Source organism: Cherax quadricarinatus, chromosome 37 (assembly GCF_038502225.1).
Source record: "Cherax quadricarinatus isolate ZL_2023a chromosome 37, ASM3850222v1, whole genome shotgun sequence".
In the NCBI taxonomy this organism is placed as follows: domain Eukaryota; kingdom Metazoa; phylum Arthropoda; class Malacostraca; order Decapoda; family Parastacidae; genus Cherax; species Cherax quadricarinatus.
The window spans coordinates 19,014,327-19,042,288 of NC_091328.1; the positions used below are offsets into that span (position 1 = coordinate 19,014,327).

The 27,962-nt window shown below is 41.7% G+C and overlaps 1 protein-coding gene across 1 annotated transcript in view; it reads right to left on the reverse strand.

The window, feature by feature from the left end:
• Lrrk (Leucine-rich repeat kinase) overlaps positions 1-27,962 on the reverse strand; it is a 1,005,461-nt gene that overhangs the window by 37,982 nt on the left and 939,517 nt on the right. Inside the window, exon 47 of the mRNA XM_070091737.1 lies at positions 11,301-11,410. Within this exon, the coding sequence (XP_069947838.1) occupies positions 11,301-11,410 (110 nt within the window). The remainder of the gene's footprint in view (positions 1-11,300; positions 11,411-27,962) is intronic.

The following is a 27,962-nucleotide window of genomic DNA, read 5'->3' on the forward strand; positions in this document are numbered from 1 at the left end:
GGAGGACCATAACAAATCTGGAGGCAGAGCTCTGAAACGGGGTCTAGAGCAGCTTTTGATGCCTTACCATCAGTTGTATAATGTACTGCATGGTAAAAGGGCCCAGAGATTCATTACAGAATTTATCCACGCTCAAGTGCAACCATCGACTTTAGTACCAGGTGACAATCAACAATCATTCGCCTCAATCATAGAATCCCTCTCTACTCTCTTCACAATCATTGACAAACACCAGCAACCACAATTTAAGGTAAGAAATATTTCTGTTGTATTTGTACCCTTAAGCAATAGAAAAAACATAATACATCACAACAATGAACAACAATTATACTGTAATTTATATTTTTGTAAAATTTAGAGACCTAAATAAAAAAAAAAAATTGCTTTTCTTTTTTTTGGGGATCCCAGGAACATAACCCTATTTTTCCCCCCAAGTTCTTCAGTTTGTTTAACAAGAATTCATCTAATGCTACATTTTCAGGAACATAACTCCCGTGGTAATTGACGGTCTACTGTATCAGCATAATTTACAAATTTAAAAAAATTAAAAATTATTATACCACACCTACACATAACCTCTGAAAATCCCATGATATACACAGCATTTTGGGCAATTTTGACTAGTAGCAAAAATATGTAATATTGAAAGGAATACTAGATATGGTTCTTTTAACCCTTTTACTATCTCATACATAAATAAATTATTGATGCCAGGGCACTTGTGTAGTTCCACACATACAATCTAGCAGTTGCAAATTTGGTGCAAGTGGCTTGGTAGGCCTACATACAAGAGAACAGGTCTGTGCAGTCAGTGTAAGTAGCATACAAAAATGTCAGGGTAGATGCAGTGTACTATGGAAGGCCATATTTTGTACACCTTTTTCACTATACCATATTTATTTTCCATAAAAGCAGTGAAAGGCCCCCCCAACCCATAAACAGTCCAAATGTATATACAGTGGACCCCCGCATAACGATCACCTCCGATTGCGACCAATTATGTAAGTGTATTTATGTAAGTGTGTTTGTACGTGTATGTTTCGGGGTCTGAAATGGACTAATCTAATTCACAATATTCCTTATGGGAACAAATTCGGTCAGTACTGGCACCTGAACATACTTCTGGAGTGAAAAAATATCGTTAACCGGGGGTCCACTGTATATGCTCTTATCATTAGCACCCCGAACGTATATATACGCTTCATTTTTCACTCCTTCAAAATTGGCGCAATAGGCCTGAGTTGCCTAGACATGAGAGAATGGGTGTGCGCACTCAGTGTGTGCCACATGAAAAAAAAATTAGGGACGCCTGGGTACCACATGGTAGGTCCAATTACATTCAGCTCCATCCTGGGTCAACATCATGGCACATCCTCGTGATTCACTCACGCCTTCTCGTATTAACACTCTACTATTCGAGGAAAGTGATATAAATCGTGAGTTTAGTGGATTTGACACCAATGGGGTCAATAACATTCAAGGAATTAGTGAAAATGTCGACAATAACCCAGATGACCCTCAGCCCATCACCTCTGGAGTGGCCACACCAGACCCTGGGCCAAGCACCTCTGGGGTAGCCAGTGTGGCCACAGCAGACCCTAGGCCAAGCACTTCTGGGGTGGCCAATATGGCCACACAAGACCCTGGCCAAGCACCTCTAGAGTGCCAAGTGTTACCCACTATCACTAAAACACCCCGGTGTTTTAGTGATAGTGAAAGTGATGTAAGTGATGATGAGATTAGTTTTATGCCATTCGAGGATTCGTCTAGGGATAGTGAAGTTCATTATTCACCAGTGAAGCGTACTTTTAGGTGTCGTTGTCTACGTTCAGGCAGTGTGCCATATGCAGTCCCCAAGGGTCGTGGCAGGTCACGATCCAAAACCCCGGCCACTGATAGTGATAGTAATCATGAAGGTGAGTATGTGGGGATGGAGGAAGTAGTGGTGGGTGGCACGGTGCCTGGACCACATGGCACGGTGGGTGGACAGACAAAGGACTGCCCAGCATCCCCTCAACCATGTGCTGCCTCCACTCTTGTCCCTCCTCCTGCTCCCCCTCGCCCCATGCCACAGGTCCACCCTGCACCATGTGATCGTGAGTGGAACCGGACACAAAGTATATTCGTGCCACAGTCTTGTGATTTTGATGCAAGTGGAAGTGGCATCCAGCCAGAATGTCCCCTAATGAATGAGTCTACAGAGATAGACTTTTTCCAGTTGTAATTGATGGGCCTATAATGAACTTGATAGTGACCCAGACAACAATTATTACTGATGTCATGGACAACACAGCAGAGGTTGGAGAATCATCACAGCTGCACAGGTGGATTATTATTATTATAATCAAAAAGAAGCGCTAAGCCACAAGGGCTATACAGCGCTGCAGGGTAGGGAAGGAAGCGAGGGTATTGGATGGCAGAAGGGAGGAGGGATGATCAGTAGGTTACAGAAAACAGCGGAGCAGGGGATAGTACGGGGGTAGGGGGTAGCAAGAGATTGAAGTAGAAAGGGCTGAAGGTATCAGAATTTGTGAAGTCAGTCAGTTGTTGTCAAAAAGTCAATGAGAGAGTCTGGATGAAAGGTGGGTCCATCAGCGAGAAGGGAAGGTAAAGAGAGAGCAGCAGAGCGAAGACGACGACGGAGGTAAATTCTGCGTGCTCGTTGATAAAGTGGGCAGTCCAACAGAATGTGGCTGACTGATAATGGAACTTGGCAATTCTCACAGAGAGGAGCAGGGCGCCTCTCCATGAGATATCCATGAGTAAGACGAGTATGGCCAATGCGAAGATGGGAGAGAGTAGTCTCCCAACCTCGACACTGGTGATAAGAAGACGGCCAGTAACCTATACTCGGTTTAATAGATTGAAGTTTGTTGCCGAGCATAGTAGACCAACGTTGTTGCCAACGGGTGTGAAGTTGGGAAGATATTGCAGCAAAATAGTCCGTAAATGGAATAACTCTACATGAAACTGGTAGGTCATGTACTGCTGACCACGCAGCAGTGTCTGCCTGTTCATTGCCCTGTACGTCAACATGACCAGGGACCCAACAAAAAACAATATCTTTATGCTTGGTAAAGATGCGGCGTAGCCAAAGTTGGATATGGAGGACTAAGGGGTGAGGTGTATCAAATTTCTGTATAGCCTGTAAAGCACTAAGGGAGTCTGAGACAACCACAAATGATGACACAGGCATAGATGCAATACGGATAAGTGCTGTAAGGATGGCATACAATTCAGCAGTAAAAATACTAGCCGAAGATAGTAAATGCCCTTGTACGACGCTGTCCGGAAACACTGCTGCGAATCCTACGCCATCAGAAGACTTAGAGACATCTGTGTACACAGCAATGGCATGAGAATGAGAGTGAAAGTGGTCAAGAAAATGAGAGCGGGAAGCGACCGTAGACAGTTGGGCTTTCAAGCAAGGGAGAGAGAAAGAACAGACTCGAACAGCTGGAACTTCCCAGGAGGGTAGGGAAAAGTGAGATGCTACATGTACATAGAAAGGTAGTAACTGAAGAGAAGACAAGAGCGAATGAAGGCGAAGAGAGAAGGGACGGAGTAAACAGGGGCGGCGAACAAATAAAGAATGTCTACTAATATCAGTGACCATTCTATAAATGGAAGGATTGCGGAGATCATGAGAACGTACATAGTAGCGAAGGCAATGGGCATCACGGCGATCGGATAAGGATGGAACGTTCGCTTCTGCATAGAGGCTCTCGACAGGGGAAGAGCGGAAAGCACCAAGGCATAAACGTAATCCTTGGTGATGAATGGGGTTAAGGCTAGAGAGAGTAGCAGGAGATGCCGCTGAATAGATCTGGTCACCATAAACAAGTTTCGATAAGATAAGGGTGGAATGTAGGCGAAGGAGGGTTCGACGATCAGCTCCCCATGAAAGATGAGCAAAGGTTTTAAGGAGGTTCAGCCGGCTGTGGCAAGTTGCCTTCAGAGAGGTAATGTGAGGTTTCCAGGATAACCTACGATCAAAGAGGAGGCCCAGAAACTTGACTGTATCACGTTCAGGGATACGGGAGCCATAGAGGTACAAAGGATGATCGGAGATGACAGAGCGTCTAGTGAAAGTAATTTGGTGGGTTTTAGTGTTGGAAAATTTAAACCCACGTGTGGTGGCCCAGTTGGAAACACGGTCGACTGCATGCTGGAGAGAAACTGTAATAAGGTGACAGTCAGCGCCTGCACAGGCAATAGCGAAGTCATCAACATAGAGTGATGACCAAATATCTGATGGAAGACTAGAGGCCAAATCATTAATAGCAAGGAGAAAAAGTGTTGTGCTCAGAACACATCCCTGGGGGACACCTTCAGCTTGGATAAAGTCCGGGGAGAGCACATTATTAACCCGAACACGGAAATGTCTGTCAGTTAAAAAGTTCTTAAAGAAGGATGGTAGATTGCCTCGAAGGCCTAAGGAGTGGGCTTGGGCTAAAATATTATACCTCCAAGTTGTGTCATATGCCTTCTCAAGGTCAAAAAATATGGCAATAACTGAGTGGTTATTCGCAAAGGCATTACGAACATACGTATCCAAGCGTAGTAAGGGGTCTATGGTAGAACGTCCCTTACGAAAGCCATATTGACAAGTGGAGAGACTGTTGTGTGTCTCTAAATACCACACTAAACGTCTATTTACTAGGCGTTCCATCACTTTGCAAACTGCACTGGTAAGAGCAATGGGACGATAGTGGGAGGTTTCATGTCCCGTAGTGCCTGGTTTGCGGAAAGGGAGAACAATGGCGGATTTCCACAGCTGTGGAAGAACTCCTTGTGACCAAATAAGATTGTAAAGGCGTAATAGGACTGCAAGGGCTGACTGATGTAAATGTTGTAGCATACGAATATGAATGTCGTCGGGCCCAGCTGCCGATGATCGGCAAGCTGAGAGTGTTGCCTCCAGTTCTTGAAGTGTAAAAGGCACATTATACTGTTCTTCTCTGAGAGAAGAAAAGTCCAAGGGTGCTAACTCTCTGGCAGACTTTGAGGAAAGAAATGAGGGGCATAGATGGAGTCCCTGAGAAATACGGACCAGATGATTGCCAATTTCGTTGGCAACATCTAGTGGGTTTGCTATATCAACACCGGCAACCCGCAGAACAGGAGCTGGGTCAGGAGAATATTTACCACTCAGTTTTCGTACCTTTTTCCAGACTGCACTCATAGAGGAAGCAGAGGTGATGGTGGAGACATAATCTCGCCAGCAAGTGCGTTTAGCGTCACGGATGACACGGCGAGCGATCGCACGCTTCTGCTTAAATTCAAGAAGTCTCTCTGTGGTTCTATTGTACCGGTACCTGCCCCATGCAGCGCGTTTCAAACGTACTGCACGAGCACGTGCAGGAGACCACCAAGGCACGCATTTCTGAGAATGCCTGCCCGACGTTTGGAGTATAGAATGAGAAGCTGCGGTTAAAACGGAGGATGAGAAGAGGTGTAAAAGCTCATCGATGGAGGACGAAGAAGGAACCTCTCTAAAAACAGTTAGGTGTGAGTAAAGGTTCCAATTTGCCTGATCAAATTGCCAGCGTGGGATGCGAAGAGGTGGTGAATATGAAGGAGAAGTAAGAATGATTGGGAAATGATCGCTGTCATGTAAGTCCGGAAGAACAGACCAAGTGAAGTCTAATGCGGCGGAGGAAGAGCAGACTGAGAGATCGATGCAAGAGAGAGTGTGAGTCCGAGGATCAAAATGGGTGTGAGTACCTGTATTTAAAACATGGAGGGGGTGGGTGGCAAGAAAAGCCTCTAACTGAATGCCACGGGAATCACAGTGAGACCCCCCCCCCAGAGGAAATGGTGGGCATTAAAATCACCAAGTAACAGAATCGGTGGTGGTAATGACGAAACAAGAAAGGCAATATCCGGAATAGATAATGCCCGAGAAGGAGAGAGATATAAAGAACAGAGCGTATACCACCTATGCAAGTGGATACGGGCTGCTGTGTAATGCAGCGAAGTACGAACAAATAGCTGATGGTACGGAATATCAGTGCGTAGAAGAAGGGCACTTTCATTAAAGGTCCCATCAGGAAAAGGATCTGAAGAATACAATAAATTATAGCCTGAGATGGGAGAGATAACAGCAGAGTGTAATTTTGGTTCCTGTAAGCAAACACCAACAGGGGAAAACTGGGAGAGTAACATCTGAAGCTCGCCCCGATTACCCCTGAGGCCGCGTATATTCCACTGTAAATAGGCCATGATTGGCAATGATAAAGATACCTGAAATCCGCAGGTAAGGGTTCCTACGGACTAGAGGGGTTAGAAAAGTCCACATGTGGAGGCAGTGGAAAACGTTCAAGCAGCGAAGGAACGGTGCGCTGTGAAGAAAGGAGTTGCGCAGATGGAGTAGAGGAGAGAGAAGGAGCGGAGGGCGGATCAGTGTCCATTGATGGTTTGGTCTCTGCAATATATTCAGAGACTGCTTCAAGTGTTTCAGAATTCAGAGACGTCGTATGGAAGACAATATTGGAAATGGTAGGGGGAGGATGAGTAAAGATTGGAACTGTAATGGACTGTACCAAGGTAGGGGGGGACGGAAGGGTGGAGGGAACTGGAGAAGCGTGGAAGGGGACAGAAGAGGCAGAAACTTGGGAGGTGGCCGAAGAGGAAGAAACTTGGGAGGGAACAGGGGAGGAAGGTACAGTATGAGGAGGAGGGTGAACCTCTACACTTGTAACAGAGCCAGTGAGAGGGGAAGAACCAGGTACAGAGACAGGGAAGGGAAAATGAGGAGGTGGAAGATGGGTAGGAGGTGTTAACGGACCTTTTTTTGACTTTTGAGAAGTAGAGGGACGATTGGGAGGAGGTGTCATACGAGATCTCATCGCTACTGAGGCTTGTGAGAGAGAACACGAAGAAGCAAGATCAGACTGAGACGTTGAAGTAAGGACGTCTGAGCCGAGGACAGCAAAAGAATTAGCTACAGGAGTGACTATGGGAGAGGTAACCACAGAGGTGGGTGCAGAAGATGGGATACCAGAAGTGGGGGGACGTTTTGAAACACGGGAATAAGAAACACGAGGTAGTCTCCCTTGGAGGCGGAGATGAGAAACTGCCATGGCATAAGGGAGACCTTCTGCCTCTTTGAGGTAATGGATTTCCCGCTCGTTTAAGTAAACTTGACAATGGTGAGAGTACGAAGGGTGAGCCTCATGACAATTAAGGCAAGAGGGAGGTCGATTGCAAGACGTATTAGAATGGTCATTGGCACCACAGACTGGGCATTCGGCGAAAGATCTGCAATATTTCACTGGATGGCCAAATCGCCAGCAATTTCTACACTGTTGCGGTGTAGGGATCACCTTTCGAACTTGTAACCGATGTCCTGCTACATAAACTGAGGATGGGAGTTCACGGCTGTCAAAAGTTAAACGAGCCACATTGCTAGGGTATCATCTCCGCCCGCGGGCAGGAAGAACGTAAGTGTCTACCTTGAGGATTGGGAGATCTTGGAGTTCCAGCTGTTCAAGAATGTCAGTGCCACATGTCTGGAAATTTTGTTGAACTATGGTATGGGGCAGAATGATGGTACCACTACAAGAATTGAGGGAATGATGCTTTTCAATAGTTACAGGAACAGTATCAATATGGGAAAGACGAGAAAGCTCATGAGCCTGGGTAGCATTCTGTACGGTGATGATGCGCGTACCGCTCTTAAGAGCATGAAAAGAAATATCTTTACCAACATGGCGTAGGAGTGCCTTGCCAATACTGTGGTCAGAAAGATAGGCAGTAGAGGAAGTCGGTCGTAAAGTGAAGAATTTAGTCCATTGTGCAGTCTGAAACTGAGCGTGGAAAGGTAGTGAAGGACGTGTTGATCTTTTCTGAGAAGAACGAGAAGGTGGAGAAGTATCATCAGCAGGTAATTGTTGTTGTCATTTAGGCGTGGGACCAGAGTTGGTCCGACGTGGAACGGGCCGGAGATTCGAAAATTGCCGCACCGTAGAGGGAGAGGCCGGAAGCATAGTCAGAGGAGAGCAAAGGTCAGATAAATCGAAGGAGTCAGTCGAGGCCTCTGTACCTGAAGCGGGTGAGGAAACAGCACCGGCAAGAGGTACAGAGGCATGAGGAGTGTCCGAAGAGTGGTCCAAAGACGAGGCGGGGTCAGAACGGGGTGCGGTATCAAGAAGGGGCCCGGGGGTAGCAGGTTCATGGACTAGGGCTGCCATGATTAGGTTACTTCTTTCTTTTTGTTTTTAATAAAAAAAAAGAAAGAAGAAAAGAAAATAAAAATAAAAAAAAAAAGAATAAAAAAAGGGGGGACCGGGGAGGGATAGTTCCTAGGAAGAATGAAAGGGCCAGAAATCTCCCTCCGCGCCCAAGAGGACCTCAGCACCGCAAGTAGCGCAGATGCAGCATGGAACCCGTGCCATACCCTACCCATCATGCCAGTAAACCGGCAATCCAGGATAGCAACCTCACATCTGCCGAGCTACCTTGGTGGACAAAAGAGAGGGCGGCCGGAAATCCGCCACAAAGCATACCTCCTTCGGCCACCACCCTCGGAATCCGAAAGGTGGCTTCCAGAGATACACCCGTCGCCCGAGAGACACCCAAAGCCACCCCTCCAGGATACCGGAGAGGGATCAGGACATCCCCAAGCAATCCAGATTCCACGGCAAACTACGCCACCGCCAAGAACCTCAACGGAATGGGATGGACCCCGGTACCCTTTCCCCTACCTAGGAACTAGCGTGCCTGTGGAAAAAAGAAAAAAAAAAAGGCCAAAAAGGAAGGGCAAAAGGGAGGGGTGGGGAGGAGGAGGAGGAAAGGAAAAAGGGGAGGATGGGATAGGGAATGGGGGATTGGGGGGTAATTAAGTTCGGTCTGAGGAAGTAGACCGACAGGTCTAATTCCTCAGACCAAGAGCCTCTTCACCATGCCAAGGAGCCTCCCTTGAAGAGGTGCACAGGTGGAAAGACAACAGTGGCTGAAATGTATTTATTCCTTGTCACTGTCATGCTTATGCCACATACCTATAAGAACAATATACGTAACTACTGGCCCACAGACCACTTCATCAGTACTCCAGTCTTCCATGATCTCCTTCCCTGCAACAGATTCACTCTCTTGCTATGAATGTTGCACTTCTCGGACAGGAATACGCCAAACAGAAATGACCTTCTATACAAAATCCAGGAAGTGTTTATGTATTTGAAACAGAAATTCAGTGCATACTTTTTATCCTTTCAAGAACACTGTTGTTGATGAGTCCTTGATTCTGTTCAAGGGACGCCTGTCATTCAAGCAATATATACTGAGCAAACGTAATCACTTTGGTATAAAACTTTTTGTTGTGCGAGACTGTGAGAGTGGTCTTGTGTTGGATGTCAATGTATACACCGGGAGAAACACACTCGATGATGACAGATGGATGTTGGGCATTTCCGGTGATGTTGTTCACAGGATGATGGAACCATACCTTGGCAAGGGCCATACATTATACACAGACAACTGGTATACAATACTGATATATATGGAACAGTGAGAAGGAATAGAAAACATATGCCAAGGTTCAGTGGAGGCAGTGTTGAAGGTGCAGTGCAAGTGTTTCATGCTAATGACATCATGGCACTGACATAGCATGACAAACAGAATGTGACATTGCTGTCACACATCCGCAGAAATGAGATGGTACAAACAGACAAAGTGAACAGGGAGACCAATGAACGCATTGTAAAGCCAGCTGCTGTCGTGGACTATTCAAACAATATGTGACTAGTTGACAAGTGTGACATGATGATAGGGTTCACTGACTGTGTACGTAGGAGTCGCAAGTAGTATATAAAACTGTTTTTTCACCTTGTAGACATTGCAGTTCTCAATGCATTCAATATGTATAAAATAAAGACTGGAAAATGACAACGCTTTGCAGAATTCTCTCTGAATATTGCACAACAGATAGCAAGAAAGTATGGTACCACACTTGTACCTACCCCTCAACAGCGACTTGTCCCACAACCACAGCCAGTGGGGTGAGTGCCAGACCGAATCATCCCTAACTGTCACTGTCTGGTACCAATACCACCTACCCCAAAGAAGGATTCCAAGAAAAAGTGTGTTGTGTGGGCTACCACCAGAAAACAACCCCAACAGTGGAAGGACACATAATTCATGTGTCACCAGTGTGGGGTGGCACTCTGTATGAATCCATGCTTCATAGAGTTACAATCATGGAATTCTAGAAACATAAGTGGGACATGTAAATACTTGTATATAGTTGTAGATAATAGAATGTGACAAGGGCCTAGTAAACCCTTCTCTTGTATAAATTACTAAATTTAAAAAGAGAAACTTTCGTTTTTCTTTTTGGGCCACCCTGCCTTGGTGGGATATGGCCAGTTTGTTGAAAAAAAAAATAGAATGTGATTCAGCCAGGTGTGCAAAATCACCTGTCAGTGTGTACATGTGTGTTTATGACAATGTGATGATAATTTTGTATATAATATTGGTGTATAAACAACAAATGGCATTGAAATCCAAAGATTTACTATAAAACATAATTATCATATCAAGAAAACCAAGAAAATAAAAAAAAAAAATGGAAAAATAATGGTAAAGATGTAGAATTTCTGCAAGCAGCAGTGCTCCATGTTGCTGTCAGTGATCGCCAAGTACCAACTTCGCGGCCTCATATCTTGGTAAGTACTGACCCTAAATTTTTTTTTAATCCTATAACACTTAAAAAAAAAAGTGCTCTTTCTTTCTATACAAAAAAACGATTTTTTTTTTTCAAAATATTCGGGGCGCCTGGCGAGAGAACATATATACACGTTTGGACCGTTTAGGGGTTAATAACAACATGAGATGGATGGTAGGGAGGAAAGTGCAATATGCACCTCCCTCCCTACCATGTAGTTTACCATGTGAGATCCATAGAATGACTACTGATAACTGCAACATAAGCATTTAAAATGAAGAAGTAGAAAGATGAAAGAGAAAAAAGATCATACTTTTTTTTTTTAATGTACTGGCCGTCTTCCACTGAAGCAGGGTGACCCAAGAAAGAAACACTTTCACCACCATTCACACTTATCTCAAACTGGTATAAAAATGAAGAAATATGGGAAATACAAGTGTATATCCACAATATCATAATCATTAAAAAGCGTACATACGAAAGAATGCTTTTTGAGCTGTGTTTGTGGCACTTCATCTATGTGAGAATTAAGTTAAAAATATAAAATTATAAAGCCAAATTAACTTTTTTTCTCCACCACATTCACAGAGGAAATACTAAATTTAAAATCAATATTACAATTGTGGGGGTTTACCTTCTCAGTGTACTCTTCTTCTCCATTATGTCTCATCATCTCAGGAGCCATGAAGCCTTCTGTTCCTCCAAAGCCTTTAGTGCCAGTTGGCAGACTTGATCGACTGATACCTAAACCAAAGAAAAACCACATATTTGCCTGGATACAGAGATTAACTAATGGTCATAAAAAACAGAAGTTATTCTACAGTGTAGTATTAATTGATAAAAACTGAATATAATACCTGTGTCACTAATAATATTGTTATGAGGTTGTTGAAAATCCACTGGCTACTTTTATATATGCTTCTTTCTAACTTAGATTTACTAATGACTTGAATCTATAGTAATATGGATTCTCTTTCATGGAAATAAACTGTACAGCGAAAGTGTCACATAGGATCTTATGCATACTTTTTAAGCATGTATAAGGCAATGAAGTTATCATGGTGAATGCATTATATGAAAAACCCAGGTCAAAGGCATTAAATATATGGTAAAAATAGATCTCAAAATTAATAATGCCCCCTCTGGTAGCAAAGAAGCAATTATCTAGGCCTACACAAAGACAAAACATTTAGCTTCAACACATACAGTGGACCCCCGGATTATGACATTAATCTGTTCCAGAGTGTGTGTCTTTAGCTCAATCTGTCGTAATACGAATTAATTGAAATCCAATTAATCCATTCCAGACATCCAAGAGTATTAAACAAATTTTTTTCACATGAAATATACATTTTCCTACACAGAACACAATGAGACGTACAGAATAAACAATACTAAAATGACACCTACCTTTATTGAATGACCCACACGTTACTGAATTCACAAACACAATGAGTAACTGTATGTTACTACCAACAATAACAAAACCTACAAGAGTTACAGAGACTAGTGGTTCCCTACTTGACCACATCTGGACCAACACCATATCCCCTTTAAAATCAGGCATAATTACAGATAATACCACAGACCACTACCCTACTTTCCTCATAACAACTCTTGGTAAACTACCCCAAGACACTACTAAAGTCACCTTCAGACTTCACAATGAGGCAGCCATTAATAACTTCACAACAGCAATAGCAAACATTGATTGGCACACTGAGCTAGAAATCTATACAGATATTGATGAATGTATTAATAATTTTCTAAAAAAAACCCAATACCTCTATAACAAGCACTGCCCTAAAAAAACTAAACAGATGACAGCAAAGAGACTGAACAGTCCCTGGCTAACACCCAGCATTCTCAAATCCATAAATACAAAACACCAATATGAAAAACAGTATAGAATGGGTCACATAACCAGAGACCAAACAAAACATTACTCGTCAATCCTAACCAGCCTGATAAGAAGGGCAAAAAAATTGTATTATGAGAACAGATTATCCAACTTACGAGGTGATATAAAAAAGACCTGGAAAACCCTATCAGAAATTCTGGGAACAAAAAAGATATCACGAAATAGCGAAATAAAATTAGCAAAATCAGATGAACCCCAACTCCCACCAACAGAAACAGCAAACAGACTCAATGATTTCTTCTCCACTATAGGACAAAACCTTGCCAATAAAATCCCAAGCTCAGATACCCCACCAAATGACTACCTCACTGGCAACTACCCGAACACACTGTTCCTAGCTCCGACTAACCCATACGAAGTCTCCCTTATTATCAACGCACTAAAAAACAAGGCAGGAGATTTAAATACCTTACCACCCTTTATATACAAAAAAGTGTCACAAGTGCTATCACCAATCATTGCAACACTCTTTAACAAATCCATTGAATCCTCCACCTTCCCTACAGTACTCAAAATAGCAAGGGTCACCCCGATCCACAAAGGAGGAGACCAAACAGAGTTGAATAACTATAGGCCAATATCCAACTTACACCCTCTCTCAAAAATCTTCGAAAAATTAATTCATAAACGAATCTACTCCTACCTTATATCCCAAAACATACTCAACCCCTGCCAATTTGGATTCAGGCCAAATAAAAATACTAATGATGCTATTATACACATGCTAGAACATATATACACTGCAATAGAGAAAAAAGAAGTCCCACTGGGGATCTTCATTGACTTACGTAAAGCTTTTGATACAGTTGACCATGACTTGCTCCACGTAAAATTGTCACACTATGGTATAAGAGGGCACTCCCTCAACTACCTCAAGTCATACCTCAGCAACAGAAGCCAATATGTGTACGCAAATGGGGCAAACTCTTCTGCGCAACCAATTACAGTTGGTGTCCCACAGGGAAGTGTCCTTGGCCCTCTTCTCTTTCTCCTATACATAAATGACCTTCCAAATGCTTCGCAATTACTCAAACCCACACTATTTGCAGATGACACTACATACGTCTTCTCTCACCCGAGCCCAGTCACGCTAGCCAATACTGTAAATACCGAATTACAGAAAATATCTACCTGGATGAGGACTAACAAACTTACACTAAACATTGACAAAACCTACTTCATTCAGTTTGGTAACAGAGCTACAGATGTCCCTCTTAACATAATGATAAACGGATCACCTATCACAAAACTAACAGAGGGAAAATTCTTAGGTATCCACCTTGATAATAGACTCAAATTTCATACACATATACAACAAATTTCTAAGAAAATTTCCAAGACTGTAGGCATACTATCGAAGATACGGTACTATGTTCCACAGTCAGCCCTCCTGGCCCTATATCACTCTCTTATTTACCCCTATCTCACCTATGGAATTTGTGCATGGGGCTCAACAACAATTAACCATCTCAGACCACTAATTACCCAACAAAAGGCTGCAGTTAGAATGATAACAAATTCTCACTACAGGCAGCACACTCCACCAATATTCAATACACTAAACCTACTCACCATACAAAACATCCATACTTATTACTGCACCTATTACATACATAGAACACTTAACTCTGATATTAACCCTCCCCTCAAACATCTCCTTGCCAACCTCAACAGAACACATGACCATAACACAAGGCACAGATCACTCTTTGATGTTCCTCGTGTCCATCTCACACTATGCAAAAAGTCAATGCACATAAAAGGCCCTAAAATCTGGAATTCATTACCTGTAAATATAAAAAAAACACTACCTGTTTATAAATTCAAGTCTCTTCTCAAAGATCACTTACTCACCCAAAACCAAATAAATACTGAATAACTGAACCTTATAAATTGTATATCTTAAATGTTTCTCACAATTATATCACATAAATGTTAAACCTAAAACCGAATCTAACTTTATTATTTTTTAAATACACTACCTAACAGAATCCTTCATATGACTGAATGCAACCATATGACCTGTCTTTGTAATACTCACTTTTGCTTTATAGTAATTTGTTTACATTAATGTTTTATCACTGATTTCATCATTGCTTAGTTAATCTTAAGTTAATTTTAAGCCAGCCTGTAATGCTATGCATAGTATAAGTGGCTTTGGCATGCTGCTCTTATCTGTATTTTTTTGTACCTCTGTGTGCTCAAATTGGAAATAAATAAATAAATAAATAAAACTGATGAGTGATGAGACAGGAGGAGGGGAGAAGATGGAGGTGTATTATTGTTCGGAAGGGGAATCCTCTTCCATAAAGACCTCAGGTAGCAAGTCCTTTTCAGGGGTTAATTCCCTTCTTTGCTTTTTAATGGCACTAGGACCAACTTGAGTCACTGGACCCCTGTCACACCAAAAATCTGTCCAGAGAACTCTGTTTCTGGCATCTCTTTAAGATTTCCCTAAAATGGGACACAACATTGTCATTATAGATGTTGCCAGCATGGCCTACAACAGCTGTGTCAGGGTGATGTTCATCCATAAAAGTTTGCACTTCAATCTACAAATGTCCTTAACTTTTGAAGAAGGCAACTTCCTTCATCTCTCTTCCTCCTCCTCCTCTGAAGGAAATTCCTGAGCTATGGTCTGTTGGTGTTGCACCTCAAGCTCTTGCAGCCCTGTAGAGGTTAGCTCTTAATCATTGTCCTCCACCAACTCTTCCACATCCTTGCCACTGACCTCCAACCCCATAGACTTCCCCAGTGCCGCAATAGATTCCACAACTGGCATAGGCTCCTCAGGGTCAACCCCAAACTCTTCAAAATCCCTCTCTTGTACATATTCTGGCCACAATTTTCTTCAAGCAGAGTTCAAAGTCCTGTAAGTCACTCCCTCCCAAGCCTTACCTATAAAGTTTATGCAACTGAGGATACTGAAGTGATCTTTCCAGAACTCTCTTAGGGTCAGTTCAGTGTCTGAGGTCACTTCAAAGCACTTTTGAAACACTGCTTTGGTGTACAGTTTTTTGAAATTTGAAATGACCTGCTGGTCCATGGGCTGGAGGAGTGGTGTTAGGAGGCAAAAAACATGACTTTTATGAAACTAAACTCCAGCACCATTTGCTCTTCCAAGTCTGGAGGATGAGCAGGAGCACTGTCTAATACCAGGATTCACTTAAGTTCCAATCTCTTTTCCAGGAGGTATTTTTTCACAGTGGGGCCAAGCACATCATGGAACCAATCATAGAATATGCTCTCCACATCACACACAATTTAGTGTTGATGACACTTTTTTTCTTGAACACTCTGGGAGTTTCAGTGATACACGAGTAAGCTTCACTTTGCAATCCCCACTAGCATTACTACAAAACATGAGAGTTAGCCTGTCTTTCATAGGCTTGTGTCTTGGGCATGCCTTTTCCTCCTGAGTAATGTAAGTCCTGTTTGGCATTTTCTTCCAAAACAGGCCTGTTTCGTCACAATTGAACACTTGTTGGGGTTTTAGTTGTTCAGCCTCTATGTACCCCTTAAATTCCTGCACATATTTTTCAGCCACTTTTTTGTCAGAACTGGCAGCCTCACCATGCTTTATCACACTGTGTATGCCACTACAATTCTTAAATCTCTCAAACCAGCCTTTGCTGGCCTTAAATTCATCAATATCAGCACTAGTTTCAGGCATTTTCTTAACGAGATCATTATGCAACTGCCTTGCCTTCTCACATATAAGTGACTGCAAAACACTATCTCCTGATAATTGTTTCTTGTTGATCCACACCAACAACAATCTCTCCACATCTTCGAGCATTTGCAATCTCTGTTTTGTAAGCATATTTCCACCTTTCGCAACAACAGCTTCCTTGATTGCCTTTTTCTAGGCCACGATAATAGCGATGGTTGTATGGGGTTTGTTATACAACCTGGCCAGCTCAGAGACGCGCACTCCACTTTCGTATTTTGTGATGATCTCTTTCTTGAATTCAATAGTATTTCTCACCCTCTTTACCACAGGGCTGGCACTAGAAGCTTTCTTTGGGCCCATGGTGGCTTATTTAGCAGTTACAAGCACTAAAAACAATGGAATAATACAAAATGTATCGCATGTACGCGTGGAATCATTCTCACTGGCTTGTAAACAATGGCACACTGGCTGTACATGGAGTGGCTGGGCCACTCAGGCTGCACGGACACGCTTGGGGCGAATGACTTTAACTGAGTTTTTTGTCATTAACCCTTTAACTGTCGCAATCCTAAATTCTGAAGTGTCTCCTAGTGTCGAAGAATCTTCAAAAAAAAAAAAAAAAAAGGCATTCCCACAATGCACCACTGGCTCTCCGATTTTTTTTATATGGTGCACACTGACCACACAGAACCATTCTTTCACATGTGGGCCTACCAGCTTTCGCCTGCTTGATTTGAAGCCGCTAGAATTTATGCGTATTAATACGTCAAACACTGTGGCTCGTAAGATGTATATATACGACCGAAACAGTCAAAGGGTTAACCTTAACCCGAGCTAATATTTCGATGCAAAAACGTTACTTAATCCGAATTTTACGTAATCTGATAACATCGTAATCCAGGGGTTCACTGTACCAATATACAGGAAAACAAAACAAAAAAAAAAAGCTAGCAGATATTGCATACTTTAAAGGCCTATTAGTATTTTTACATCTCGGCTAACTAATCTATCAATATCTCAGAACTACTGAACATACAAGCCCTTCACATATTCTCCTGTACACTCACAATTTTCAGGGTCATACAGTACAATAGGGCCCCACTTATATGGTAGGTTAGATTTCAGGCTACTGCCGGAAAGCAGAACACCATTTTTTCCACTTATATATGCATATACAGTGGACCCTCGTTTTTCGTAATTAATTCGTTCCAGAGAGTGCGACTATTATCGAAACTGACGATTTGCAAATCCATTTTCCCCATAAGAAATAATGTAAATCCAATTAATTCGTTCCAGACACCCAGAAGTATCAAAAAAAATTTTTTTTTTTTACCTTAAAGATAGATTTACATGCACAAAAGAATGAACATTCACCATGACAGTTACCTTTATTGAAGGCTGTTGCTGATGAATGGAAGACAGGAGAGAGGGAAGAGAGGTTATTGTTTGGAAGGGGAATCCCCCTCCATGAGGACTCTAGGTCACTTCAGGGGGTCACTTCCCTAGCTTAAATAAAGATTTACATGCAGAAAAGAATGCCAAATAAATGTAAAGCACTAATAAAATGTATAAATGAACATTTAACATCACACTTACCATTATTGAAGACTCTTGTTGGTGTATGGCAGACAGGGCAGAGGGAGGGGAGGCAAGTTTATTGTTGGAGAATATGACACTAATCTCAACTCTACAGCTTATTTATCTATCACAATTCAACTAATATGACATAATAAACAATATTAATAACATAGAAACATGGAATGTACTCTAGAATTAATAAAGTAAGTCATTATGTGTGTCACAAGAGGTGCTGTGTTGTTGTTGGGTGTATAAGGGCCACTGAGAGCATAAGCCGTCCATAATGGTGGTGAAGCAGCAGCTGAGGCGGTGGTGTTTTCTGTAGCCCTATATAACTCCAACAACATCGGAGGAGTTAGTAGAATCACTGAAGAAGGCACCCTCTACCACCATCACAACCACTACCACCCTCTACCACTATCACAACTGTTACCACCCTCTACCACCATCAGTACCACCCTCTACCACTATCACAACTGCTACCATTCTCTACCACCATCACTACCACAACTGTTACCACTACCACTACCACTTTTGTATTTTTCTACAAACTTTTTCTTAAATTATGTGTGTTTCTCACATTCTTTACCAAAGGGCTGGCACTAGAAGCTTTCTTTGGAGCCATGGTGGCTCATTTAGCAGTTGCAAGCACTAAAACGAATGGAATACTATGAAATGTATTATACGAACTCGTGGGATCATCCTCACTCACTGATAAACAATGGCACACTGGCTGGGAATGGAGTGTGAGGCCACTTGGGGCTGTGCATACACGCCTGAGACAAACAACTATTTGAGAGTCAAACAATGATTTTCGAGTCAGTGTTTTGATAAAAAAAATGTTACTATTTTCGAAAATTACGAATTTCGAGCCTTACGAAAAACGAGGGTCCACTGTAAATGCCAGATAACAAGTTTACAGTAACATATATTAAGTTAGCAATAGAACTAGGCATTAAAAACAATAAAGAAGTAAAATACACACACAGTACACTCATTATTTACCTCAAAATATTTGCAGTCTTAATGTAGGGTAAAAGGTGAGTAGTATTTACTGTAAGAAGTTAGGTGTGGTAGCCCTCCTGGCCACCCCACATACATATAATATACTACAACGATGCTTAAAGCACTATAGAGAGATAAAATGCATATACAGTACACTCATTACTTACCTTAAAATATTTGTAGTCTTAATGTAGGGTTAAAGGTTAAAAGTATTTATTTGTAGAAAGTCGTGTGGTAGGTAGGGTAGTGTAGGGATGCCAACCTGGCCATCCCACCCACTATGTAAACAAACAGATGATGTGTCTGGTTATGGTTCATAAAAATTCATACAAACACCTTACATTGTGTACAAGTTGTCTCCACAGTGGTAAATAGAATAAATAAAGACCAACACTTCCATTCTCATGTAATTTTTAGAAGGAATGATGCTGTGACAAATTATTATTATTTTTTTTTATTAACACATCAGCCAATTCCCACCAAGCCAGGGTGGCCTGAAAAAGAAAAACTTTCATCATCATTCACTCCATCACCGTTTTGCCAGAGGGGTGCTTTACACTACAGTAATAAAACTGCAACATTAACACCCCTCCTTCAGAGTGTAGACACTGTACTTCTGCCGGTTTCCCTGAATTCCTTCATAAATGTTACTTTGCTCACACTCCAACAGCATGTCATGTATTATAAACTATTTGTCTCCATTCACTATCAAATACGCTCATGCACGCTTGCTGGAAGTCCAAGCCCCTCACACAAAAAACCTCCTTTACCCCCTCCCTCCAACCCTTCCTAGGCTGACCCCTACCTCGCCTTCCCTCCACTACAGATTTATGCACTCTCAAAGTCATTCTGTTTTGTTTCATTCTCTCTATGTCCAAACCACCTCAACAACCCCTCCTCAACCCTCTGGATAATGGTTTTGGTAATCCCACACCTTCTCCTAATTTCCAAACTATGAATTCTCTGCATTATATTCACACCACACATTGCCCTCAGACATGACATCTCCACTGCCTCCAGCCTTCTCCTCGTTGTAACATTCATCACCCATGCTTCACACCCATACAAGAGTGTTGGTACAACTATACTCTCATACATTCCCCTTTTTGCTTCTTTGTTCCACAGACTCCAAAGTGTACCACTCACCCTTTTCCCCTCATCAATTCTGTGATTCACCTCATCCTTCATAGACCCATCTGCTGACACGTCCACTCCTAAATATCTGAATACATTCACCTCCTCCATACTCTCTCCCTCCAATCTGATATCCAGTCTTTCGTCACCTAATCTTTTTATCCTCATAACCTTACTCTTTCCTATATTCACTTTTAATTTTCTTCTTTTACATACCCTACCAAATTCATCCACCAACCTCTGCAACTTCTCTTCAGAATCTCCCAAAAGCACAGTGTCATCAGCAAAGAGCAACTGTGATAACTCCTACTCTGTGTTTGATTCTTTATCTTTTAACTCCACACCTCACGCCAAGACCCTAGCATTCACTTCTCTTACAACCCCATCTATAAATATATTGAACAACCACAAGGACATCACACATCCTTGTCTAAGGCCTACTTTTACTGGGAAATAATCTCCCTCTCTCCTACATACTCTAACTTGAACCTCACTACCCTTGTAAAAACTCTTCACTGCTTTCAGTAACCTACCTCCTATACCATACACCTGCAACATCTGCCACATTGCCACCCTGTCATATGCCTTTTCTAAATCCATAAATGTCACAAAAACCCCTTTACCCTTATCTAAATACAGTTGACCCCCGCTTAACGATCACCTCCTACTGTGACCAATTATGTAAGTGTATTTATATAAGTGCGTTTGTACGTGTATGTTTTGGGGTCTGAAATGGACTAATCTACTTCACAATATTCCTTATGGGAACAAATTCGGTCAGTACTGGCACCTGAACATACTTCTGGAATGAAAAAATATCGTTAATCGGGGGTCCACTGTACTGTTCACCTATATGTTTCACTATAAACACTTGGTTTACACACCCCCTACCTTTCCTGAAGCCTCCTTGTTCATCTGCTATCCTACTCTCTCTCGTACTCTTAATTCTTTCAATAATAACTCTACCATACACTTTACCAGGTATACTCAACAGACTCTTTCTTTCAACACACCGGCCGTATCCCACCGAGGCAGGGTGGCCCAAAAGAAAAAACGAAAGTTTCTCCTTTTACATTCAGTAATACATGCAGGAGAAGAGGTTACTAGCCCCTTGCTCCCGGCATTTTGGTCGCCTCTTACAACACGCATGGCTTACAGAGGAAGAATTCTGTTCCACTTCCCCATGGAGGTAAGAGGAAATAAACAAGAACAAAAACTAGAAAGAAAATAGAAGAAAACAAAGAGGGGGTGTATATATATTTATACATGTATGTGTAGTGTGACCTAAGTGTAAGTAGAAGTAGCAAGACATACCTGAAATCTTTCATGTTTATGAGACAGAAAAAAGGACACCAGCAATCCTACCATCATGTACAACAATTACAGGCTTCCGTTTTACACTCACATGGCAGGACGGTAGTACCTCCCTGGGCAGTTGCTGTCTACCAACCTACTACCTAGGACTCAACAGACTTCTTCCCCTATAATTTTTGCACTCTCTTTTATCCCCTTTGCCTTTATACAAAGGAACTATGCATGCTCTCTGCCAATCCCTAGGTACATTACCCTCTTCCATACATTTATTAAACAATAGCACAAACCACTCCAAAACTATATCCCCACCTGCTTTTAACATTTCTATCTTTATCCCATCAATCCCAGCTGCCTTACCCCCTTTCATTCTACTCACTGCCTCACGAACTTCCCCCACACTCACAACTGGCTCTTCCTCACTCCTACAAGATGTTATTCCTCCTTGCCCTATACACGAAATCACAGCTTCCCTATCTTCATCAACATTTAACAATTCCTCAAAATATTCCCTCCAACTTCCCGATACCTCTAACTCTTCATTTAATAACTCTCCTCTCCTATTTTTAACTGTCAAATCCAGTTGTTCCCCAGGCTTCCTCAACTTATTAATCTCACTCCAAAACTTTTTCTTATTTTCAACAAAATTTGTTGATAACATCTCACCCACTCTCTCATCTGCTCTCTTTTTACATTGCTTCACCACTCTCTTAACCTCTCTTTTTCTCTCCATATACTCTTCCCTCCATGTATCACTTCTACTTTGTAAAAACCTCTCATATACTAACTTTTTCTCCCTTACTACTCTCTTTACATCATCATTCCACCAATCGCTTTTCTTCCCTCCTGCACCCACTTTCTTGTAACCGCAAACTTCTGCTGAACATTCTAACACTACTTTCTTAAATCTACCCCATACATCTTCAACCCCATTGCCTATACTCTCACTAGCCCATCTATTCTCCAATAGTTGTTTATATCTTACCCTAACTGCCTCCTCTTTTAGTTTATACACCTTCACATCTCTCTTGCTTGCTGCTTCTATTTTCCTTGTATTTCATCTACCTTTTACTCTCATTGTAGCTACAACTAGAAAGTGATCTGATATATCTGTGGCCCCTCTATAAACATCTACATCCTGAAGTCTACTCAACAGTCTTTTATCTACCAATACATAGTCCAACACACTACTCTCATTACGCCCTACATCATATCTTGCATACTTATCCTCTTTTTCTTAAAATACGTATTACTTATAACTAAAGCCCTTTCTATACAAAGTTCAATCAAAGGGCTCCCATTATCATTTACACCTGGCACCCCAAACTTACCTACCACACCCTCTCTAAATGTTTCTCCTACTTTAGAATTTAGGTCCCCTACCACAATTACTCTCTCACTTGATTCAAAGGTTCCTATACATTTGCTTAACATCTCCCAAAATCTCTCTCTCTCCTCTACACTCCTCTCTTCACCAGGTGCATACATGCTTATTATGATCTACTTTTCACATCTGACCCTTATTTTATTTTATTTATTTTTTCTTTATTAACACACTGGCCGATTCCCACCAAGGCAGGGTGGCCCGAAAAAGAAAAACTTTCACCATCATTCACTCCATCACTGTCTTGCCAGAAGGGTGCTTTACACTACAGTTTTTAAATTGCAACATTAACACCCCTCCTTCAGAGTGCAGGCACTGTACTTCCCATCTCCAGGACTCAAGTCCGGCCTGCCGGTTTCCCTGAATCTGTTCATAAATGTTACTTTGCTCACACTCCAACAGCACGTCAAGTATTAAAAACCATTTGTCTCCATTCACTCACATCAAACATGCTCACGCATGCCCGCTGGAAGTCCAAGCCCCTCGCACACAAAACCTCCTTTACCCCCTCCCTCCAACCTTTCCTAGGCCGACCCCTACCCCGCCTTCCTTCCACTACAGACTGATACACTCTTGAAGTCATTCTGTTTCGCTCCATTCTCTCTACATGTCCGAACCACCTCAACAACCCTTCCTCAGCCCTCTGGACAACAGTTTTGGTAATCCCGCACCTCCTCCTAACTTCCAAACTACGAATTCTCTGCATTACATTCACACCACACATTGCCCGCAGACATGACATCTCCACAGCCTCCAGCGTTCTCCTCGCTGCAACATTCATCACCCATGCTTCACACCCATATAAGAGCGTCGGTAAAACTGTATTCTCATACATTCCCCTCTTTGCCTCCAAGGACAAAGTTCTTTGTCTCTACAGACTCCACATAATCCTTGAATTTACACATTTATATTCCCTCTTCTCATTCCATAACTGGTCCTTCAACATTATTGCTACCCCTTCCTTAGCTCTAACTCTCTCAGCTACTCCTGACTTAATCCCATTTATTTCTCCCCACTGAAACTCACTTACCCCCTTCAGCTTTGTTTTGCTTAGGGCCAGGACATCTAACTTCTTTTCATTCATAACATCAGCAATCATCTCTTCCTTATTGTCCACACTACATCCACGCACATTCAAGCATCCCAGTTTTATAAAGTTTTTCTTCTGATTTTAAGTAAATGTGTACAGGAGAAGGGGTTACTAGCCTATTGCTCCCAGCATTTTAGTCGCCTCATACGACATGCATGGCTTACGGAGGAAAGATTCTTTTCCACTTTCCCATGGACAATAGAGAAAAAAAAGACAAGAACAAGAGCTATTAAGAAAAAGAAGAAAAAATCCTAGATGTGTGTATGTATACATATATATGCATGTGCTTGCCTGTGTAGTGTGACCTAAGTGTAAGTAGAAATAGCAAGATATACCTGTTATCCAGCGTGTTTATGAGACAGAAAAGAGACACCAGCAATCCTACCATCATGTAATACAGTTACAGGTTCTGTTTCACAGCCACCTGGCAGGATGGTAGTACCTCCCTGGGCGGTTGCTGTCTATCAACCTACTACCTATTACTATTATTATTACAAATTATTATTATTGCAAGTTATATTACAAATTATTATAATCATAAAAAAGAAGCACTAAACCCACAAGGGTCATGAATTGATATACATCGAGTGAAGGCATATGAAAGGAATAATTTTTTTTTTTTTTCAACAAGTCGGCCGTCTCCCACCGAGGCAGGGTGACCCAAAAAAGAATTCAAATTCAAATTCAAAGTTTATTCTCTATAAGGATTACAATGCTGAGTTTACAGAATTTGATTATTGTGTGGTTTACATGTAGTAAAATAATAATTACAGAGTGTACCACTAGAACACCTAGCATGGCTAGGTATTTCGGGCAGACTTAAATTAAATCTTAAGTTTAAAATATTACAAAATTATGAGGTAAGTTGGTATTATGGCTAAGTGACTAAATACTAGTTTGTGAGTTTAGCAATGTGAATGCTTTTGTTTTGGCACTATACATAGTTTCAGTATTGGAGTATCACAGGCCAACTTATGACTAGTTAAGATTCATTATTTTGAGATTGAGATTGATATTTCTGTTTATGGTCAAATGGGTGAGTGAATGTAAGTGTGAACCACCAGGTGGTATTCGTATTATTAGTTGACAGGGTGTATCAGGGAGATAAGATGTTTTCTGATGGTAGTTTTGAAGGTGATGAATGTGTCTGCAGTTTTAGAATTTTCAGGTAGGGTGTTCCAGATTTTAGGGCCTTTGACATACATTGAATTTTTGTAAAGGTTTAGTCGGACACGGGGAATGTCATAGAGATGTTTGTGTCTGGTATTGTGCCTGTGGGTTCTGTCGCAACTATCAAGAAAGCGTTTTAGGTCAAGGTTAATATTGGAATTTAAGGTCCTGTAGATGTAGATTGCACAGTAGTAAGTGTGGATGTACTGAACAGGGAGTAAGTTTAGATCTATGAAGAGTGGGGGGGGTGTTGCCAGGGATGGGATTTAGTGATTATTCTTACTGCGGCTTTTTGTTGGGTTATTATTGGCTTTAGGTGTGTTGCTGCAGTTGAACCCCAAGCACATATAGCATAGGTGAGGTATGGATATATAAGTGAATGGTATAGTGTGAGAAGGGCAGTTTGCGGCACGTAGTATCGTATCTTGGAGAGGATCCCAACCGTTTTGGATACTTTTTTGGTTATGTGTTGGATATGGGTGCTGAAGTTCAGGTTGTTGTCGAGGTATAGGCCTAGGAATTTGCCCTCATTATGCCTGGCAATTAGAGTGTTGTCGATCTTAATATTAATTTGCGCATCTCCTGCTCTGCTACCAAACATAATGTAGTAGGTTTTGTCAGTGTTAAGCGTAAGTTTATTGGCTGTCATCCAAGTCGATATTTTGATCAGCTCCTCATTAACAATGGTGTTGAGGGTGGCAAGATTAGGGTGAGAGATGACATAAGTTGTGTCGTCAGCAAAGAGAATGGGGTTCAGATGTTGAGATACGTTTGGAAGATCATGGATGTATATGAGGAAGAGCAGGGGACCAAGGACACTTCCCTGCGGAACTCCAGTATCAAGTGGCTGTGTTGTTGATGCTGTGTCTTTAATGGTGACATACTGATACCTATTAGTAAGGTAAGATTTGAAATATGCAAGCGCATGGCCTCTTATACCATAATGGTCAAGTTTGTGGAGTAGGATGCCGTGGTCTACTGTGTCAAAAGCTTTTCTTAGGTCAATAAAAATTCCTAGTGGATATTCCTTATTTTCCAATGCTGTGTAAAGCAGATCTAGCATTTTTATGATTGCATCGTTAGTGCTTTTATTTTTCCTGAATCCAAATTGGCAGGGGTTGTGTATGTTTTGTGCCGTTATAAATGAATATAGTCTCCTGTGCATGAGTTTCTCAAAGATTTTGGATAGCAATGGTAAGTTTGATATTGGCCTATAGTTGTTTAAATCTGTAGGGTCACCACCTTTATGTATTGGTGTAACCCTTGCCGTCTTGAGTAGTTTCAGGAAGGTGCTAGTTTCTAGTGACTTGTTAAAAAGTAATGAGATAGCATGCGAGAGGACATGAGCCGCTCTCTTGTACAATAATGGTGGGACATGAGACAGATTCCCCGAGTTATTTTTAAGTGACTTTATAATCTCGGTGACTTCCATGGGCTCAGTTGGAGCAAGATAGAAGGAATTTGGGAAATTCCCATCTAGGTAGTCCCCGGCATGGGCATTGGTGCGTGGGATTTTATTGGCGAGATTAGAACCTATGGTTGAGAAGAAGTTGTTTATCTTGTTAGCTGTGTCAGTGGGATGCAGTGGTGTTTCATTAGGTTTAGTTAGGGCAATATTCTTGTTTTTTTTTTCAGTTTTTGGGTCCCTAGAATCTGAGAGAGTGTTTTCCAGGTCTTTTTTATATCTCCTCTTGTGTCAGTGAATCTACTGGAGTAGTATAGTTGTTTGGCTTTCTTTATTACTTTGGTGAGGACTGATGAATAGTGTTTAAGAATATCTTTGTGTATTAAGCCCTGTCTATATTGCTTCTCATATTGGTGTTTCTTATCAATGGATTTCAGAATGGTGCTGGTTAGCCATGGGCAACCAAGCCGTTTGTTTGTGATCTGTTTCGTTTTTATAGGACAATGTTTGTTGTATAGTCTAAGTAATTTGTTAAGAAAAATGTCTGTCCAGTCGTCAATACCATTGGCCTTGGAGAATTCTGTAGGCCAGTCAACAGTGAAACCTACAAATCGAAAATATTAGAGATCAAAGGAAGACTGCCCACAAACCGAAAGCAACACCCCGCTGCCAGCCGAACAACGTAACCCCAAGCTTTGTATAACTACTTCTTCTTAACTACAACAATTCCTGTAGTATTATGAGGCGCAATCTAAGAGGAAACAGCACCAAGGCCAGCAAGAAAACACCGAAAAATCAACTATTCAACAAGTGTAGCCAGGAGGACGCCGGCCCAGCAACCACCCCACTCACCACCGCTCAAGGCGACACCACAACAGTAACAACAAATATGGCTGCCACCAGCCCATCCTCCCCTCTCTTCCCCGGATTCAACCTACCAAGTAGTCTCTCAGGTATGACCAACAATCCAGATACCCTAAAGACATGCATCTCCACCTTAGTTATTGAAAATATGAATCTTCGAGAGAGACTAACAAAACAAGACATCAGGATGACACAACTCGAGAACAAAATCCTCAGTCTTGAACAAAAGTTATCAACACCAGGAATGACTAACTGTGACAAGACCATCCAAACAGTCATAGATAGCCATACCCAACAAATAATATCTCTTAATACAAAGGTTGAAGAAGCAGTAAAAGAATGGAAGAACAACTTAGATAACCAGTTCAGTGACTACTTTGCTCTCCAAGAAGATAAAACTGAGCAAGATAAACTATCGGATGCAGTAATAGTTAACAGTCCACTTTTTCCCAGTGATATGAACCAAATAAACAGTAAAGAAATTACTCTGCAGATCATAAAGGACCAAACAAGTGTTATTGTACCAGAGTCAGAAATAAAAGAAGCCAGGTTACTAGGATCCCATGGTAGAAAAAGTGTTATGCTTAGATTCCACTCACATGACAGGAAAAAAGACTTAATTATTGCATCTATTAAAGTAAAGGAAGAGGTATACATAAACGAGTGTCTTACCAAAAAACGTCAGAACCTCCTGTATAGAGTCAGAAAACTTAAGCGGGAGAATAATGACACAATACACCAATGCTTCACACGGGATGGGA